At 37.6% G+C, this 20777-nt stretch overlaps 1 protein-coding gene across 7 annotated transcripts in view; it reads right to left on the bottom strand.

Moving 5' to 3' along the window:
* Positions 1 to 20777, bottom strand: part of NUP98 (nucleoporin 98 and 96 precursor) — a 121404-nt gene that overhangs the window by 48604 nt on the left and 52023 nt on the right. For 5 of the 7 annotated variants that reach the window (XM_059409779.1, XM_059409768.1, XM_059409787.1 and 2 more), the window contains 4 exons: positions 20032 to 20172; positions 11297 to 11430; positions 7968 to 8155; positions 1309 to 1425 (listed from right to left, as the gene is read on the bottom strand). In XM_059409779.1, coding sequence (XP_059265762.1) covers positions 1309 to 1425; positions 7968 to 8155; positions 11297 to 11430; positions 20032 to 20172 — 580 coding nt within the window. The remainder of the gene's footprint in view (positions 1 to 1308; positions 1426 to 7967; positions 8156 to 11296; positions 11431 to 20031; positions 20173 to 20777) is intronic. The other 2 variants (XM_059409808.1, XM_059409817.1) reach the window with 1 other exon arrangement.

Here is a 20777-nt window from a genome sequence, read left to right as displayed (position 1 = left end):
AGAGACAGAGATCATAAGTAGGCAGAGAGGCAGGCAGCGAGAGAGAGAGAAAGAGACAGAGAGAGAGAGACAGAGAGGAGGAAGCAGGCTTCCCGCTGAGCAGAGAGCCCGATGCGGGGCTCGATCCCAGGACCCTGAGACCATGACCCGAGCTGAAGGTAGAGGCTTATTAACCCACTGAGCCACCCAGGCACCTCTCAGCATCCCAATTTTTAGTCAAAAAAAAAGAAAGAAAGAAAAAGAGTGGTGCCTCAGTGGCTCAGTCAGTTAAACGTCTGCCTTTGGATCAGGTGACGATTCTAGGGTCTTGGGATCAAGCCCTGCGTTGGGCTCCCTGCTCATGGGGAGTCTGCTTCTGCTTCTCCCTCTGCCTGCTGCTCTGCCTACTTGTGCTCTTTCTCTATCAAATAAATAAATAAAATCTTTAAAAAAAAGAAAAAAGAAAAAGGCACTCTACTACATAAGGTCAAAGAAGAGCAGTGAATTTCAAACAAAAAACTAAAAAGTTTAGATTTTAATCTAAGCAAGGTATTAGAAAATGCTTCATTAATGAAAAATCAAATAAGAATTTTATCCAAAGAAAAAGAAAGAAACAAACAAAACACAGGAGTACAAGGATGTATATACAATTTTTCACTGAAGCATCGTTTTAAATACAAAGAATACCAAAATAATCTAAATTGTCCTCCAATGGGGAACTAATTATCAAATATTCACAAAGATGGCTATCAGAGTCATTTAAAAAGTGGAGGCAGATACATTCATATTGATACAGAAAGACATTTATAATAAAATAAGTGGAAATAAGAGGCTATAAAATATTATATCATTCATGCCTAGTCTCTACAATGTACCTATATAAATAAATTTCTAAACTGTAATATATATCAAACTATTAAGTATTATTGTGTATACTTCTATTTCCTCCTTTATACACTTATATACTTATTTTTATTTTTTGGTGTGGTTACAATGACTATGTGTCATTACCACAAATAAGACATCCCTTATTTTAAGGGCGGGGGGGGTCAGGGGTGTCAAATATATGAGAACCCTGTCCAAAATGACACATGAATATCAAAATAATTACATAAATTGAATCAGAAGATGTCCTATAATTTTAAGATCTAAAATACCCAAAAAGCAAAAATATGACTTAATTTCCAGGTGCTCACATGCTATAATAATATGCCACATTCACCAATCTTCATAAATTTTCATAGAATGAATAAATTCCAAGCTCAGAATCTCTTCAAAATGAGAACAGGGTGCTCTATTAGAAATAACCCAAAACAAAATTCGGTTTACCTCTCCCCATTTTCTGGATAATCAGATGGTGAAGCTAGATCTTCCGAGTCACGATTAACAGGAGAGAAGAGATTGCTATTGTTAAGGTTCTTCAAAACCAACTTCTTAATGCTCTTCCTATAAAGAGACCAAAAGAAAAAAAAAAAAAAAAAAGAACTCAGGCACACATAATTACATAACTAACATTATCTTAAAAACTAGTCAAAAAGAGCATTCTTGTTCAGCTCTTACATATCTAAAAATGACCTAACAAGTTTAATTCACAATGTTTAATACATAACCAGAATATAAGATCTCAAATATATTACATTCTGGTGTTTGGAAGAGTAAGTGAAGCACTTAAAACAAAGTGGGAAATCTCAAAAACAGTCCTCCTCCTCTGAATCCTCAGCATTCTACCCAGACACTTAGTTAACCCATCATACTATATCTTATATTTCAATTACTTCTCTAAATATCTTCTCTTTAAATATTTTCTTCCTTTCTTGACAGTCAGGATTCATGACTGTCTCCTCAGAGAACTTGGAGTGCTGCCTTGAAGACAATAGGAAAGAGACATTTGCTGATTGAGTAAGATTCCTTTTTAAGGATGACAAGAAACAGGAGCAAAAAAACCCTGACATCCAGTGATGCAAACAGTCACAAATATCTTCAAACTTCACAGGTATGTATAGCAGGTTTACTTAAGGCAAGAACCTCTATGTTATATATGCTTCAAATAGAAGAACCGTAGAGGGGATCTTATCTTATTCAATCTCCACTTAAAAACTCCTTGGATTAATTAATGTGCTCTATTCCCTCTTTATAAAAACAAACTACAGGGGCACCTGGGTGGCAAAGTCACTTAAGGGTTTGCCTTCAGCTCAGGTTATGATCCCAGGGTCCTGGGATCCAGTCCTGCATCCAGCTTCTTGCTCAGCAGGGAGCCTGCTTCTCCCTGTCTCTCTGCCCCTTCCCCCAGCTCATGCTCTCTCTCTCTCTGTCAAAAAAAAAATAAACAAAACCTAAAAAGAAAAAGAAATCTCTGAAAGTCAGTATTAGCATCTTTGAGCTCTAATTATTGGCATAAACAATTTTAAAAATGTAATAACATAAAATAACTTTTAAAAAGACACAAAAATGAACAAGGTATTTCTTCAAAGAGATAAATAGCCAATATGCAAAAGGTAAGATATTCAATATCATAAAGGAAATGTAAATTGTAAGCATGAAATACCACTTCACACCCACTAGGATGGCTATTATAAACAAAACAGAAAATACTAAGTGCTGACAAGAAAATGGAGAACATGGAAACATGCACTGCTCTTAGGAATGCAAAATAGTGGAGCTGTTATAGGAAACAGTTGAGAGCTCCCCAAAAGGTTAAATACAGAATTAACATATGAGCGAACAATTCCAATTCTATTTTTTTTTAAAGATTTTATTTATTTATTTGTCAGAGAGAGAGAGAGCGAGAGAGTGAGAGCGAGCAAGCACAGGCAGACAGAGTGGCAGGCAGAGTCAGAGGGAGAAGCAGGCTCCCTGCCGAGCAAGGAGCCCGATGTGGGACTCGATCCCACGACGCTGGGATCATGACCTGAACCAAAGGCAGCTGCTTAACCAACTGAGCCATCCAAGCGTCCCCCAATTCCAGTTCTAGATATATACTCAAAATACCTGAAAATAGGCAAACAGATACTTGTATACCAAGGTTCATAATAGCACTATTTACATAGCTAAAAGGTGAAAACAACGCAAATGTCCAACAACAGGTGAATGGACAAACCAAATGTAGTTTTGGTTTGCCCAAATAATGGAATATTATACTGTCTTAAAAAGAAATGAAGTTTTGGGGCACCTGGGTGGCTCAATGCATTAGGCCTCTGCCTTTGGCTCAGGTCATGATCTCAGAATTCTGGGATCAAGCCCTCCATCGGGCTCTCTGTTCAGCAGGGAGCCTGCTTCCCTCTCTCTCTGCCTGCCTCTCTGCCTACTTGTGACCTCTCTGTCAAACAAATAATTGGAAATAAAATCTTTAAAAAAAAAAAAAGAAAAAAAGAAAAAAACCAAGTTTTGTTTCTGGGTTTTTTCTTTTTTAACATTTTATTTATTTATTTGATAAGAAATGTGTTCATTTTTTATGATATAGAATTTAAGGAAATAAACCAACCAAAATATACAAACTTAACAAAAAAAGGGAAAAAGTCAGTATGAATATAGAGGACGTAAATGATTAGCAAGTTCGGTCTAATTCACGATCACCATACCCAACAACTATAAAACACATATTCTTTTCAAGCGCACATGGATTATTTATGACAACTAGCCATATACTGGAGCATTAAAGCAACCCACAAATTCCAAAGACTCAAAATTACCTAGAACACCTTTTTTCACATAAACTAGAACTTATTTACAAAATGATCACTTAAAAATCTCTGTGTTAGATGGGGTGCCTGGGTGGCTCAGTGGGTTAAAGCCTCTGCTAGCTCAGGTCATGATCCCAGGATCCTGGGATCAAGCCCCACATCTGGCTCTCTGCTCAGCAGGGAGCCTACTTCCTCATCTCTCTCTACCTGCCTCTCTGCCTACTTGTGATCTCTGTCAAATAAATAAATAAAATCTTAAAAAAAAAAAAAAATCTCTGTGTTAGGAATTTACACTCTTCCATAACCCAAGGCTCAATGTCCCCAGCCATGAAAAAAAAAAAAAAAATTTATTAGCATATATAATCATTGTCTGAATGGTAAAAATACTCCATGTCAAAACTTAGGGAATACAAATACAGCTGAACTGAAGGAAAATTTATCTTTATTTTTTTTAATTTTTATTTATTTTTTTAAAAAGATTTTATTTATTTGACAGAGAGAGACACAGCAAGAGAGGGAACAGAAGCAGGGGGAGCGGGAGAAGGAGAAGCAGGCTTCCCGCAGAGCAGAGAGCCTGATGTGGGGTTCGATCCCAGGACTCTGAGATCATGACCTGAGCTAGGTAAAGGCAGATACTTAACAACTGAGCCACCCAGGAGCCCCGAAAATTTATATCTTCAAATGCATATATTTGGAAAGAAGGAAAGCTGAAAGCTGAAAATCAAAGAACTACACATCCACTTAGAAAAAGGACAGTAAATTAAACACCAAAAAAAGGGGAGTGGGAAAGGCAGGCACTGAAGATATAAAATGAAATTAAATAAAAAAGAAAAAAGAAAAAAAAACCCTTGTCAGAAACAAAAATGGGAATAACTCCACAGTCTACTGAAATGAAACAGTAAGGATACTTTTTAACAACTTTATTCCAATAAATTCAAAATTCTGGTTAGTTCAACAATGTAAGAATAATACTTGCCAAAAGTTAACACAAGAAATAAAAAGTTTAAGGGGCGCCTCTGCCTTAGGCTCAGGTCATGATTCCAGGGTCCTGGGATTGAGCCCCGCATGGAACTCTCTGTTCAGCGGGGAGCCTGCTTCCTCTCTCCCTCTCTGCCTGCCTCTGTCTACTTGTGATCTCTGTCAAATAAATAATCTTAAAAAAATAATAATAAATAAATAAGCTTAATAGCCCTATAACTTTTATATATATTAATAATTAAGAAAAAATCAAAACCAAGAACAAGCCTTATTACAAATATGACTTCAGAACCACATATCTTCACTGGTACCCTACATTTATTGAAAAAAAAAAACAAAAAAACAAAAAACCCAAAAAACCAAAAAGGTCTATCTTACATGAATTATTCCAGAAAATAGAGAAAGTACTCCCCAATTTATTTTTAAGGTCAGCATAAATTTTATACCAAAACTAGGTAAGAAAGGAAAAGTCAGGTCAATCTAAGTGATGAACAAAATGGCAAAAAATCCTGGACAAAAGTTTACACAGTGAATCCTAACAAGCAAGTAAGTTATCAAACACTATCAGAGCCTGTGTGGAAAGAACTTAGGAGCAACTTAAAAGGGCCTCCACACCAGCCAGAGATGGGACAACTTGGCAGTCATAAAAAAACAGCAGCTCCAATGGACGTAAGCCCTGGAACAAGGGTTGGGGGTCAAATAAATAAATAAAATCTTTTTTTTTCCTTAAGATTTTATTTATTTATTTATTTGACAGACAGATCACAAGAAGGCAGAAAGGCAGGTGGGGCAGGGGAGGAAGCAGGCTCCCTGCTGAGGAGAGAGCCCAATGAGGGGCTTGATCCCAGGACCCTGGGATCATGACCTGAGCTGAAGGTAGAGGCTTTAACCCACTGAGCCACCCAGGTGCCCCAATAAATAAAATCTTTAAAAACAAAACAAAACAAAACAAAACAAAAAACCACAGGCATATTTAAAACAAGAAACATAGTAAAATATTCCCTTTGCCTTACAGTCCTTCATTTATTTAAAGATTTTATTTATTTGAGAGAGAGAGAGAGTGAGCATGAGAGGGGAGTGGTCAGAGGGAGAAGCAGACTCCCCCCCAAGCAGGGAGCCCTATGTGGGACTGGATCCTGGGACTCCAGGATGATGACCTGACATGAAGGCAGTTATTTATCCAAATGAGCCACCCAGGCACCCCTCCCTCTTCAGTTTAAATAACACATCCTCAGAATAGCTTTTCTTCATCATTCTCCCCATTAGTCTCCCCTACAGTAGCAATCTCTACTACTCCTTTCTGTCACTTGTCTCACTTGTGATTACTGTCAACATCTCTCTCCTCTCACAGACTGTGAATTCAGCGATGGGAGGAATGTGTCTCGTTTGTAGCTGCATTCCCAATGCCTACCAAACTTGGCACTTAGTAGTTACTTGATAAATGTTTGTTGAATGAAGGAATGAACAGATGAATTAAAGAATATTTTCCAAATTTACCATTCAGAATAAGTAAAATTATTGGCTTGCTCTATTGTAACTTTCTTTTGACTAGTATGAAAAGGTAAAAGACATGACAGCAATGAAGTTCTCACACTATCAATCTACCATATTCATCTTTAAGAGCAAACACAGTAATGTTCTAGAGGTGGCCATACTTATAAACCTTTACCCTCTGTGGTATTATATGGCAACTGTTTACAGAGTTACACAGTGATAGCCCAAGGCTTGGTTAGGAAGTGAACAGGGGCATATGCCATTTCCTTTAGATAGATAAATCTAGAGTAAATTCTAGATTCTAACAACTCAGTCATGGAAATGTGACAGCATAAACTGAAAAGACCTTCACAATCTCTATCTCCCCTTATCCCTTGGCTTAGATGATCCCCATCTCTTATAGGGAGGGAGCTGAGATTCTGAACTGAGATTCTATACTAATATTTAGCTTCTTTTATGCCTCCTAAGATGCATTTCTTTTCTTCACAAGATTTATTTTTAAGTAATCTCTGCACCCAATGTGGGGCAAACGTACCTATGTATGTAGAGCTTATGTTCATGAGGGAAAAACAGACCAAAAATACAAATATTAAAAAAAAATTATATATGAGAAGGTATGAGAAAAAAAGAAAAGAAAGATGATTAGAATGTGAGGAATACTGACAAAAGAAAAGATGGATACAATTTTAAATAGACTGGTCAGAGTAGTCTTCGTTGAGAGGGTATGTGAGCAAACAAATATATATGTAAGCATACAGGGTTAACTATATGTATTTATGCAGAGAAAAATATGTGCCCAACTGTTTACAGTGGTTAACATTTGGAGATGCAGTTTCAGAGCATCAGAGTTTCATTTCTGGGTTATTTTTAACTATATGCATTTATGTGGCACATTATTTTTCTTCATTTTTTCCCTGCGGTACATATCAACATGCTAGGAAATATTTGCTCTAATGCATAATTTAAATGTAATTTAAATATTTACCAGCAACTCTTCTACATACTTTATGTACTTTTTCCTGTGTAATAATTATTGGTTCAATATCTGTATGTATGGGAATATAAAAATATGTAGATATAGGGGCACCTGGGTGGCTCAGTGGGTTAAGCCTCTGACTTTGACTCAGGTCATCATCTCGGAGTCTTGGGATAGAGCCCCACATCAGGCTCTCTGCTCAGCAGGGAGCCTGCTCTCTCTGCCTACCTACTTGTGATCTCTCTCTCTCAGTCAAATAAATAAACAAAATCTTAAAAAATTTTTTAAAAATGTAGATATATTCCTTTTAATTGGTTTGGCCAATGTAAGTTTTAAGAAAAAAGTATCTTCTGCTTAAAACAAAATTACGTGAAGACCAAAATCTCAAAATAAAACAAAAAACCTTCATACATAAAACTAGAACTATATTAATAAAAATATTTTTATGTTATCAGTGGTCATCCCTGAGAATGATTATGCCACTTTTATTATTTCTGATATTCTCTATTTTTCAAATAAAAACAGGAGCGCCCGGGTGGCTCAGCTGGTTAAATGTATGACTCTTGGTTTTACCTCAGGTCATTATCTCATGGGTCATGGGACAGAGCCCCAGGTCAAGCCACCCCCCGCCCCCAGGGTTTGGGCTATGTGCTAAGTAGAACTTGCTTGAAGACTCTCTCCCCCTGCCCCTTCCCCTACTCAAGTGTGCCCATGCTCTCTCTCTCTCTAACATAAACAGATAAATCTTTAAACAAATAAAAACCTAAACTTTTAACATTTGTACTGCCTTCAGGAAAGTAATTATATATCTTGTACTTAAGTTAATATTTACATTTAATTTATGTTGAAAATAAACTCACTTGGGCATGAATGCTCCATTGGCTAATGATGGCTCATCGTCATCTAACCCATCAAAGAGATGTGATTTGGCTGTGCCTGTTGTTTGTAAAGCCTTTGGTCGAACTCTGGTGGCAGGGCGGGGTGTTAGTTTATAATGAGTAGGTGTAGTGAGAGCCTTCTGGGCTGCTGGATTTGTTGGTTTCAATCTCTGAAAAACAAAAGCAAGTAAAGCTCCGGTTTAACTCAAATGTATTATTTGGCCTTAAAAATTCTTAGGAACAGAGTTCAAATACCTGTGACATTTACCCAGCTAGATACCTCTGTTTATTTTTCAACTAAACCAAAATTCTTAAGCTTCAAAGTAAAATGACATGCACCCATGAATTAATATTCAATTTCTGTGCAATCCAAATCACTCTGGGAAAAAAAAAAATAGTATTAGCTCACATTTATTCAAGCATTTAGTAAACGCTGATAGTTGCCATGAGTCAAACACTAAGTACTGGCAATAAAAATAATGAAATCATTTTCCCTGATTTCTGAGGAAATTACAAGTTTGTAGAAGAGACATATAACTAAAATAAGACTTCAGGTTGATTTTGATGGCACCTTTATTATGTTTCTACAACATCTGCAGGATGTTATATATTTGTTTTCCTTAACATTATACATGGGATTATATAACCACTTGAAACAACAATGTCTAACATAATAAAACCTTGTCACAGTTTATGTTTCTCTTTACAGTACAGACTGTTTACACTTCAGCAACAATGAATCTTCCTAGATCTTTTTTGTGATCTCTCACAATTGTGTGCCACTGCTTAGGATGTCTTGACCTACATTTACCAACTTCTCCATATATACTCAAAAAAAGTTAAATGTTACCTCTTTTGCAAAGCCTTATCAAACTCACCCAAAAATCTACACTCTTCCTTAACATGATATTCACCACTACAACATATACTATTAAGGGAGGGTTTAGTATATCTACTAAGTTGTGCAAGAATCACCAGTAAGTCCAGAACATTCCCCTCACTCCAACAAGAAATGCTGTGCCTCCCAATTCCACCCCTTACCCTAGGCAAACATGAATCCCCTTTGTCTCAATAAATTTGCCTAGTCTAGACATTTTATATAAACGGAATCATGTGGCCTCTTGTGTCAGGTTTCTTTCACATAGCATGTTTTCAAGGTTCTTCCATGTTATACGGAACACGTTATCAGTATTTCATTCCTTTTTATGACTGAAAGATATTTCATCTTGTGTGTGTGTACACATACATATACATACAAAACGTAATTCTGTTAAAAAAAAAAAGATGGCACCTGGGTGGCTCAGTGGATTAAAGCCTCTGCCTGCAGTATACACACACACACACACATACATATTTCATTCCTTTTCATAACTGAAAGATATTTCATCGTGTGCATGTACACACATATATATACATACACACACACACACATATAACATTTTTGTTTATCCATTCATCAGCTGACAGGCTATTTTACTACTGTATTTATTATACTGAGCTTGAGAAAATTTAAACACATTAACAGATCCAATCTTTCTCATTAAGTAAATTTTAAGCAAGCTCTTAGAAGATGTTCTTGCTTTCGTTTTGTATCTTCAGCAGTAAACACAGTGACTAGCACATACTTAGGTCTGTAATTATGCTGCACAAATAACAAATAATTTTCTTGTCTTTTCTTTTTAAAAGTAGGCTCCACGTCCAGCACAGAGCCCAGGGCAGGGCTTGAACTCGTGATCCTAAGGGTGAGATCAAAAGTCAGACACTTAGAGTGTCTGGGTGGCTAGTGGTTTAAGCCTCTGCCTTTGGCTCAGGTCATGATCCCAGGGTCCTGGGATCAAGCCCCACATCCGTCTCTCTGCTCAACAGGGAGCCTGCTTCCTCCTCTTTCTCTGCCTACTTGTGATCTCTGTCTGTCAAATAAATAAAATCTTAAAGAAAAAAAAAGACACTTAACTGACGTCCCACAAATAATTTTCATCTAAGCAAAACTTAGATTTATACAGCAGGGTTAAAAAGTTCCTTAGGGGTGCCTGGGTGGCTCAGTGGGTTAAAGCCTCTACCTTCGACTCAGGTCATGATCCCAGGGTCCTGGGATAGAGCCCTGTATCGGGCTTCTCTGCTCAACGGGGAGCCTACTTCTCCCTCTCTTTCTGCCTGCCTCTCTGCCTACTTGTGATCTCTGTCTGTCAAATAAATAAATAAAATCTTAAAAAAAAAAATTCCTATCTTACTTCTCTTTATAACTAGTTATAAGGTAATTCAAGAACCAGCTAAGCAAGAAGGGAGATGACATAAAAAACTGAATAAGACTGACTTATTATAAGCCAGGCATGCATTATCTCATTTAATGCTCAACATTAGACAGTACTGCTATTCCCATTTTACAGATGAAGAAACACATTTGGAGGCAAAAAGATACCCTCAAGGGGCACCTGGGTGGCTCAGTGGGTTGAGGCGTCTGCCTTCAGCTCAGGTCATGATTCCGGGGTCCTGGAATCGAGCCCCACATCGGGCTCTCTGCTCAGTAGGGAGCTTGCTTCCTCCTCTCTCTGTCTGCCTCTCTGCCTACTTGTGATCCCTATCTGTCAAATAAATAAAATAAAATCTTAAAAAAAAAAAAGATACCCTCAAGGCCTCAGATTGTACATAGTAACACAAGGATTAAACAGACCAAAGCCTACTTTTAATCCACACCACAGCTAGAAGATCATCTCAAAGCATAAAAAATTAAGACAAAGTTAACTGTAGAAACCAGAAGAAAAGATATTGCTATGCCACTTAAGAACATCTTGATTTTAGGAAAATCAGCCTCTCTGAGCCTTGGTTTGCTCAACTATAAAATGAGAATAATAATTCATGCCTTGGGTGCCTGGGTGGCTCAGTGGTTTAAAGCCTTTGCCTTCAGCTCAGGTCATGATCCCAGAGTCCTGGGATTGAGCCCACATTGGGCTTTCTGCTTAGCAGGAAGTCTGCTCCCCACCCCCCCATCTGCCTCTCTGCCTACTTGTGATCTCTGTCAAATAAATAAATAAAATCTTTAAAAATAATAATAATACATGCCTTATTTCAGGTATTGAAAAGTCTCAGCCCTTACCTCCAGTCCAGTGTTCATTTCATTGTTTCAGTCATGCTGCCTTCCAGATACAGCAAACATAATGTATCTCCTGACTCAGTGAAAATCATAGATAATGTATCTTTAAAACTTACTTACACCTTGCTTTGTTTAGGTTCTCTATGTAAGAAATTATATTCTGCACATTTAGTTTCTCTTGATCTGAGAATAAACTTCACAAAAGCATCCTTAAATTTACCTCTTCTTTCTTCTTAGGGTCTGACATGGGATTCCGGAAGAGAGGAGAGTCTCCAAAAGGTGAGTACGTTAAACTATTGATGTGCTGTTGGAGAACAGCTTGCTGGGCAGCAGAAGCATTGGGATCGGTCAGAGCTTTTTGAAAAAAAAAAGAAAAGAGAAGGCAAGATGTCAGTCTAGGGATCCAATGCAGTTATAGCAAGAGAACACAGAATCCCTTTGGAGAGGTCTTCAAAATGATCAGACTCACTCAATGGCATTACTGGTGGAGTGCAGAGGAGCAAACTGTGAAGAAAATTAGAAGTCAAACTAATGGGTAAAAGATTCTAAGAGGCATTTCATAAGAGACAACACACACAAAATTTTACTTAGATGTTCACTATCACTAATAATCAATGAAACAAAATTTAAAACAACCTTGAAGAAATATTTTATATCTACCTCATTATCAGTGCCACAGCTATATAAAAAGAATTATAGTCTTCGCTTCTAGAAACATCATAAATTGGTTTACTCTGTCTTAAAGAAACAAAAAGCCCGGGACGCCTGGGTGGCTCAGTTGGTTAAGCAGCTGCCTTCGGCTCAGGTCATGATCCCAGCGTCCTGGGATTGAGTCCCACATCGGGCTCCTAGCTCAGCAGGGAGCCTGCTTCTCCCTCTGCCTCTGCCTGCCATTCTGTCTGCCTGTGCTCGCTCTCTCCCCCTCTCTCTCTCTCTGATAAATAAATAAAAAAAAAAAAAAAGAAAAAAAAGAAACAAAAAGACCATACACAAACAAATACTATTTTTGTATTTTTTTAACCTACTCATTTCAATCATGGAAATTTAACCCAAGGGTTTAATTGAACTAGAAACAAAGAAATGTTTGTAAATATTCAATAAATATTATCTGTAATTGTTACGACTTGGAAACAATCTATATCATTAACAGTTGTAAAAATCAAGCTACATCAACATGATGGGTTAAATAGTTATGCAAAATAATGACAATGTGTTTTACAGTAGAAATAAGGAAGTATCTTTGGTTTAATGTGGGAAGTAAAAATTCCAGAATAAAAAATATTAAGTACACTAAGACTCTCAAGTAAGAAAGGGGCAAATAAAAAATGGAAATGGCCGTTAAGTTTATTATTTACATTTAACAATCATATTACATTCAAGTAAAAATTGAAAGAAAAAATATCACCCCAATTAGTCTAATTTTCTTTTAAAGTGTGAAAACATGTAATTATTCACAGAGAATTTAGGGAATAGACAAGGAATGATGATCTATAATCACACAGTAAAAAACAAACAAGAAAAACCCTGCAACTATTTGGGTTATACCCTGATTGATGAAGAAACACCAAAATATTTCCAAAAATACTGATTAAAAAAAATTAAATCATACCTAAGTAACTTTAGAGATAAAAATGCTTTCTTCCTTTATAAGTGTTTAAAATATGGCTAATGCCAAAATACAGTAAGATAATTTACACTGAAGGAGTCCCACAAACAAAACATTTGGAAAAAACCATACAGTGGCAACAAAAACAACAAACACTGAACAGCTAAAGCTAAATTAGTGAAAAAGGGGTAAATCCACCTTAGTCAAATTAAGCTTTCTTAAAATCAGCTGTATTAATTAAATACTAAAATACTGTATGCTAATATGTAAGGAGAGAGTACAAGTTTGCTCAAGACTGTGAAACCCAGGGGTGCCTGGGTGGCTCAGTGGATTGGGCCGCTGCCTTCGGCTCAGATCATGATCTCGGGGTCCTGGGATCGAGTCCCACATCGGGCTCTCTGCTCAGCGGGGAGCCTGCTTCCCTCTATCTCTCTCTCTGCCTGCTTCTCCGTCTGCTTGTGATCTCTCTCTGTCAAATAAATAAATAAAATCTTAAAAAAAAAAAAAAGACTGTGAAACCCAGAGCAACTGGGTGGCTCAGTCAGTTAGTTAAGCGTCTGCCTTTTGCTCAGGTCAGGATCCCAGACTCCAGGGATGGAGTCCTGCATCTGGCTCCCAGCTCCTCGGGGAGTCTGCTTCTCCCTCTGATCTCCTCCTCTCTCATGCTTTCTCTCTCTCTCTCCCTCTCCCAGATGGATAAATAAAATCTTAAAAAAAAAAACCAAAAAAACCAAAAACTATGTAACCCAGAAGAGATGTCATTTTAAAGAGCATATAGCAAATCATCATGTATTCAGAAAGTTCTGAAATCCAATTTAAGTATCAGTGAGAAAAATATATAAAAAAGTAGCTTTGGTACAAAGTGCCACACAGTAACAGCATAATGTTATTATATGGACTATTCAAGGAGACTCAAGAAAACCTGCATGCTTTTATAAGAATTCTAATATTCACTAGTGAGTCTTTTACTTGACAGGCAATTATCCATCAAAAATAACACTGACCTGCACCACCTGATCCCACCATTAACAAGTATAATAGGTCACCCTATCTGGGCTTACTCAAGAGAGTAAGAACTCCTTTTACAAATCCAAACGTAATCAGAAAAGTGTGTGAACAGGATGTTCTTATTTTTCTATGTTTAAATATAAAATGTTCTCTAAGTTAACTGTATTACTTAAAATATAGATAAAAGAGCTGATATGTTAGCAAAAAGCACAAGCACTAGTTGTTTTATTTATGTTTTATGTTTGTGTTATATTCAATTCTGGTCACAATAATTTGAAAATATACTGAAAAGCCACATCATGACCAAATGATTAAAGGGGACGGGAAAAAGTATAAAAAATAAAGTCTGAGAATAGAAAAACCTGATGATATTTTATCTGGAAAAAAGACAATAAGGTTATTGCAAACAAACTCTAACAGACCAGTTTGCTTAGCTTAGGAGGTAAAAGTAGAATCACTGAATGGTAATTCTACGGAGTCATATTTTGGTTTCTAAACAACCTAATTACCTAAATAAAACAATGGATGAGACTGACTTGGAAAACTGTAACTGAGGAACTCCCACAGTTAAGGCAGAATTCACATTAGCTCTAAACCACCTTCCAACAAACATCCTATGATGCAAAGATATACATTCCTTTTCTTTGGTTTCTACTATTAACAGAGAAAGACAATTATCATATGATCTCACTGATAAAAGGAATTTGAGAAACAAGACAGAGCATCATGGGGGAGGGAAAAATGAAACAAGACGAAACCAGAGGGAGACAAACCATAAGAGAATCTTAATCTCAGGAAACAAACTAAGGGTTGCTAGAGAGGTTAGAGGTGGGAGGGATGAGGGGGCTGGGTGATGGGACATTGGAGAGGGTCTATGTCAAGGTTGACTGCTGTGAACTGTGTAAGACTGATGAATCATAGACCTGTACCCCTGAAACAAGTAATACATTATATTCTAAAAGGCAATACAGCTACTTTTAAATGTGTGGTAACAGTACCATACGTAACTGTAATATCAAATGCTCATATCAAGAACTTTTAATTGACTTTAGGAAAAGACGAATTATCAAAAATCATTCAGGGGGTGCCTGGCTAGCTCAGTCAGAAGTTCATGCTACGCCTAATCTTGGGGTTGTACGTTCAAGCCCCAAAGCTGGGTGTAGAATTTACTTAAATAAATAAAACTTTAGAAAAAAATTTTAAAGACCAGTGGGGTGCCTGGGTGGCTTAGTCAGTTAAACGTCTGCCTTCAGGTCAGGTCATGATCGCAGGGTCGTAGGACTGAGCCCCACATGGGGCTCCCTGCTCAGTGGGGAGCCTGCTTCTCTCCCTCTCACTCCTTCTGCTTGTGCTTTCTCTCTTTCTAATAAATAAATAAAATCTTGGGTTGCCTGGGTGGCTCAGTAGGTTGGGCCTCTGCCTTCAGCTCAGCCCCACATTGGGCTCTCTGCTCAGCCTGCTTCCCTCTCCCTCTCTGGCTGTCTCTCTGCCTACTTGTGCTCTCAATCTCTCTCTCTGTCAAATAAATAAGTAAAATCTTAAAAATAAATAAATTAAAAAAAAAAAAAAGAAAGAAAGAACGAACACTGGGTGCCTGGGTGGCTCAGTACATTAAGTGTCTACCTTCGGGGGTGCCTGGGTGGCTCAGGGGGTTGAAGCCTCTGCCTTTGGCTTGGGTTGTGGTCCCAGGGTCCTGGGATAGAGCCCCGCATCGGGCTCTCTGCTCAGTGGGGAGCCTGCTTCCCTCCCTCTCTCTCTGCCTACTTGTGTGATCTCTGTCAAAAAAATAAATAAAATCTTAAAAAAAAGAAAAAGTATCTGCCTTCAGCTCACGTCACAATCCCAGTGTTCTGGGATGGAGTCCCACATCGGGCTCCCTGCTCCATGGGGGAACCTGCTTCTTTCTCCCTCTGCCTCTCTCTCTCTCATGAGTAAATATATTTTTAAAAATCTTTAAAAACCCAAACTATTCAAAACACTACCAACTAAAAATGGCAGGTTACAATATTTACGGTACATCCTTCTATTGAAAACAACTAAAACTAAGGAATATAAAAAAAGTGAAAATATCTTTTAACAATAAAGTTGATTCTAATGTTCACACAAATCAATTAGACTTCTAATTCACCTCAACACCAAAGATCTAAGTAAAATCTGTTTTTTTTTTTTTTAAAGATGATTTTACTTATTTGAGTGGGGGCAGAAAGAGAGTACATGTGCATGCACAAACAGTAAGAAAGTACAGAAGGAGAGGGAGAAGCAGGCTCCCCACACAGCAAAAAGCCCGATACAGGGCTCAATCCCAGAATGCGAGGATCATGACCTAAGCCCAAGGCAGATGCTTAACCAACTGAGCTGCCCAGGTGCCCTTAGTAAAATCTACATTTAAAACAAAAAATAGGGGCGCCTGGGTGGCTCAGTGGGTTGAGCCGCTGCCTTCGGCTCAGGTCATGATCTCAGAGTCCTGGGATCGAGTCCCGCATCGGGCTCTCTGCTCGGCGGAGAGCCTGCTTCCCTCTCTCTCTCTCTGCCTGCCTCTCCATCTACTTGTGATTTCTCTCTGTCAAATAAATAAATAAAATATTTAAAAAAAAAAAATAAATAAAACAAAAAATATATATATCTATAACCCACAGTGACAAAGAATGGGACATCACAAATGAACAGAAGAGAAAATATAACAAATTTCTAGGGGAAAGAAGTGGACAAAGCAGTGACAAAGCAGGATAGAGCAAAGTATAGCTGAGAGTACATTCAAAGGGTCTAAGAGCCCAAGGTGGAGCGTATCTGCCCTGTAGAAACCCAGAAAGATTAGGGATTCAATGACACCAAGTTCCATGAAGTGAGACTGAAAGCAGGAGAGATGAACCAATGCAAAGTACATACACAAAACACCCATACCTTCATCCTCTTAATCTCTGATCCTCAACAGATAAACCAAACATCAGAGAGTGTGCTTCTGATGAAACCAAGTTAACATATGGAAAGAACAAGGGCAACTAGTTTCAGTACTTGCATCATCCCAGAGCTAAGAATGTGGCATTCTAACAACGTGGATAATAGTTGGTTCCTGAATTACCTACCTTAAAGTGAAACTTACTGGTAAACTAGCTCTACTCATATACATACATTGCCAGTAAGCTTTTTATTATTTTATTCTTGAATATGAATGGTAAAGATCACAGAGCATTAAAGAGAAGGACCAAAACAAAAATAATCCTGAAGATTTAAGGCACAGAAAAGTCCTAAAAAATTTTTTTAATGCCAGTTAACAAAGTTTCAAGAAAAATTGCATCTAAGAACTGGATGCTTGAGAAAGGGAACTTTCAGAAATGAGAAAGAATTCTTTTAAGTTAAAAATAAGAATTCAAAAGGATGATTTACAAGACATTCAGAAACCTCCTGAAAAATACAAAGTTTAAAAATCAAGCATTAAGACAGAAATGGTGCACATGAGTGGCTCAGCTGGTTAAGTGCCTGACTCTTGACCTTGGCTCAGGTCATGATCTCAAGCCTCAAGTCAGGCTCCGGGCTGGGCATAGAGCCTGCTTAAGAATCTCCCTGACATGGGAGGGTATGTGATATAGTGAGTGCTATGAAGTGTGTAAGCCTGACGATTCACAGACCTGTACCCCTGGAGCAAATAATACATGGTATGTTAATAAAAATAATAATTTTAAAAATTTTATTAAAAAAAAGAATCTGACAAAGCATAAGAGACTCTTTTTTTAAATTAACATATCATGTATTATTAGCCCCAGGGGTATAGGTTTGTGAACTATCAGGCTTACACATTCCATAGCACTCACCATAGCACATACCCTCTCCAATGTCCACAACCCAACCACCCTCTCCATACCCACCACCTCCCCCACGGCAACCCTCAGTTTGTTTTGTGAGATTAAAAGTCTCTTATGGTTTGTCTCCCTCCTGATCCGATCTTGTTTCATTTTTTCCTTCCCTACCCCCCAAACCCTCCACTTTGCCTCTCAAATTCCTCGTATCAGGGAGATCAATATGATAATTGTCTTTCTCTGATTGACTTATTTCACTCAGCATAATACCCTCTGGTTCCAGCCACGTCGTTACAAATGGCAAGATTTCATTTCTTTTGATGGCTCACAGTATTCCAATGTGTATATATACCACCTCTTCTTTATCCATTCATGTGTTGATGGACATCTAGGATCTTTCCATGCTTTGGCTATTGTGGACACTGGTGCTATAAACATTTGGGTGCACTTGCCCCTTCGGGTAACGGTAAATACCCAGTAGTATGATTGCTGAATCATAGGGTAGCTCTATTTTCAACTTTTTGAGGAACCTCCATGCTGTTTTCCAGAATGGCTGCACCACTTTGGAATTCCCACCAACAGTGTAGGAGGGTTCCCCTTTCTCTGCATCCTCTCCAACATCTGTCGTTTCCGGACTTGTTAATTTTAGCCATTCTCACTGGTGTGAGAGGTGGATCTCATTGTCATTTTGATTTGTATTTCCCTGATGCCAAGTGATGTGGAGCAAGTTTTCATGTGTCTGTTGGCCATAAGAGACTCTTAATCTCGGGAAACAGAACAGGGTTGCTGGAGTGGAGGGGTGTGGGAGGGATGGGGTGGCTGGGTGATGAACTTTGGGGAGGGTATGTACTACGGTGAGAGCAAAGAATTGTGTAAGACTGATGAATCACAGACCTATAGCCCTGAAACAAATAATACATTGTATGTTAATTTAAAAAAAAAAGAAAAAAGAATCTCTCTCTCTCTCGCCCCTCCCCCCACTCTAAAAAAAATAATAAATCTTAAAAAAAAAAAAAGACAGGGTATAAGCAATTCAGTGAAATTTCAGGACAAAGCGAAAATCCTAAATGCTTGTGGGGGTAGTAGCTGAACAAGTCTCAAGAATCAGAAAGGCATCAGACTTCTCATCATATAATGGTTAATGCAAGCAGTATAGTCCAAGTTCTGGGATAAATTTTCACACTAGAATTCCCTAACATTAAGGCATGAGGAATAAAAAAAGGTATTTTCAGACCTATAAGTGATCAAAGTTTACCCTTCATATACACTTTACTTAAAAACACATTCCCGACAATTCAGGAAATAAATAAAACAGAAAAACCTACACCTAGGACAGAGCAGTTCCTACTAAGTAGACTTGAAGGGAATACTGGAAGCAATGATGAAGGCCTACGGAATAATCAAGAGTTCACACTGCTGCAGGAGGCAATGATGTATCCAAAGTAAAAGAATTCTGACACCATTCTTAAGAATTGGAACCAATTTAGGAAGGTAATAAGAGCCGGTAATCCAAGGGGGAAAAAGAATTACAAATTCCAGAAGAACGAAAAAGCTGTATAAAAAAAGTGTTTATGTGGCCGGGCAGCAATATTTTCACAGTTGTGATAATATGCTGTGTTCACATTTACAACTTTTAAACTATTCTTTTATCAGAGAAAAGATGAAGGTAATAATTATAGGACAGAATACATTATCATTGTTATCAATATGAAAATATAAAGATGGCAAAAGAAGAAATGAGGAAAAAAAAGAAGGGTAAGAAAGGGCACTAATACCCTTACTTATCAAAGGTACTCAAGAAATACTCTCTCAGTTGATAGAATAAGTAGAAGTATGTAGGGACATGACTTAAATTTGCAAAAGGCTTATTCAAATGTGGTATACAGATCATGACAGCATGGGAGATGAACTTCATCGTACATCTTTCTCTTGCTCTCTCTCATTCACTCAATTTATGCCAGGTGATAACGGTTTTTGTTTTTTTAATCTCCAAAGAACAAATTTCTTTTAAAAAAGACATTTAAGCTAAAAAGTTAATTTTAAGTTAAAAATAATAACGACAGAGGTAGGAGGCAGAGAGGGCAAAAACTAGAAAAGGGTATTCAAATAAATGAAGTATAAAAGACACTCCAGTAGAGAAAACTAAACTAAGGTATTTAGTAACACAGCTCTATTAGGAGAAATGAATAAAGAACACAGGTAGGTGTTAAGTGAGCTCTATTTCTCATCTCTCATTAACAAGTTAAATTTACTTAAGACTTAATAAAGCACAATACAGCAACATAAGCAAATCATTTAGAGATATGAACTTAACTATAAACCAGAAACAAAGTGGCAGTAACAAAGCACTCTCTTTAGGGGACCAGGCCTGGGAGTGGGGAAGCAGAAAAGGCCAGGATCCATTGCAAGCCCTTCTGCATCACATGACTATTAAGTGATATGTGTCTTTGGTAGGGGTGGGATGGACTGGGAGGAAAATCAGGTCACCAAGTCAAGTTTTAGCAAGAAATAAATGGAGTAAAGCCTTCTAAAGTGACTGACACTTACCTACTGGGGCCTGGGGGGCTCCAAAGCCCAAAGTGGCTGTCGTAGTATTAAATCCAGGGGCCCCAAAGGCTCCTGTACCAAGAGGCCCTCCGATCTTAGGTTGGTTGTTCCCAAACAAAGATGCCTGTCCAGCACCAAGAGCTATGGAGACAAGAGGAAAGAAAAAGTGCCACAGGAGATCCTTTCAATGTTATGCCAGAGGTCAGTTACTTAAAAATATAATACATTTGGAAACTTCATAATGACCACTCATTTCAATAAGAGGTAATACAGTAAATGCTAGTTATTGCCAGGCACTGTGCTGAGTACATTATATACATCAGAGGCAAAATATTTAACCTCTCTGTGCTTCAGTTTCCTCAACTATAACATGAGATAGTAATACATAGCTATTTATCCTAAGGCGAAAATGAATAAACACATATTAAGCATTTAAAAGAGAACTGGTAGATACTAATACTCATTAAATATTAGCTAGTATCTCAATTAATCTTCATAAGCCCGAAGTAGGAAAATCCACATTTAACAGATGAGAAAACTGAGGAGTTAGTAATCAACTCAATGTTATAAATGTAATAAATGGTGAAAACGAGGTTCAAACCTTGGTGCATCTGCCAATACAATTAGGGTTCTTAAATTGCTACATTACAGTAATACAGAGTTTGAAAGAATTAAAAAAAATAATCAAGTCTCCTTAAATTCCAGTATTTCTAAATCAAAAAATGAAGCTGAACCAATCACAATGT

The sequence above is a fragment of the Mustela nigripes genome, chromosome 1, assembly GCF_022355385.1.
Source record: "Mustela nigripes isolate SB6536 chromosome 1, MUSNIG.SB6536, whole genome shotgun sequence".
In the NCBI taxonomy this organism is placed as follows: Eukaryota; Metazoa; Chordata; class Mammalia; order Carnivora; family Mustelidae; genus Mustela; species Mustela nigripes.
The sequence above is the reverse complement of the archived record's forward strand: the minus strand, read 5'-3'. Positions and strand labels throughout refer to the sequence as shown.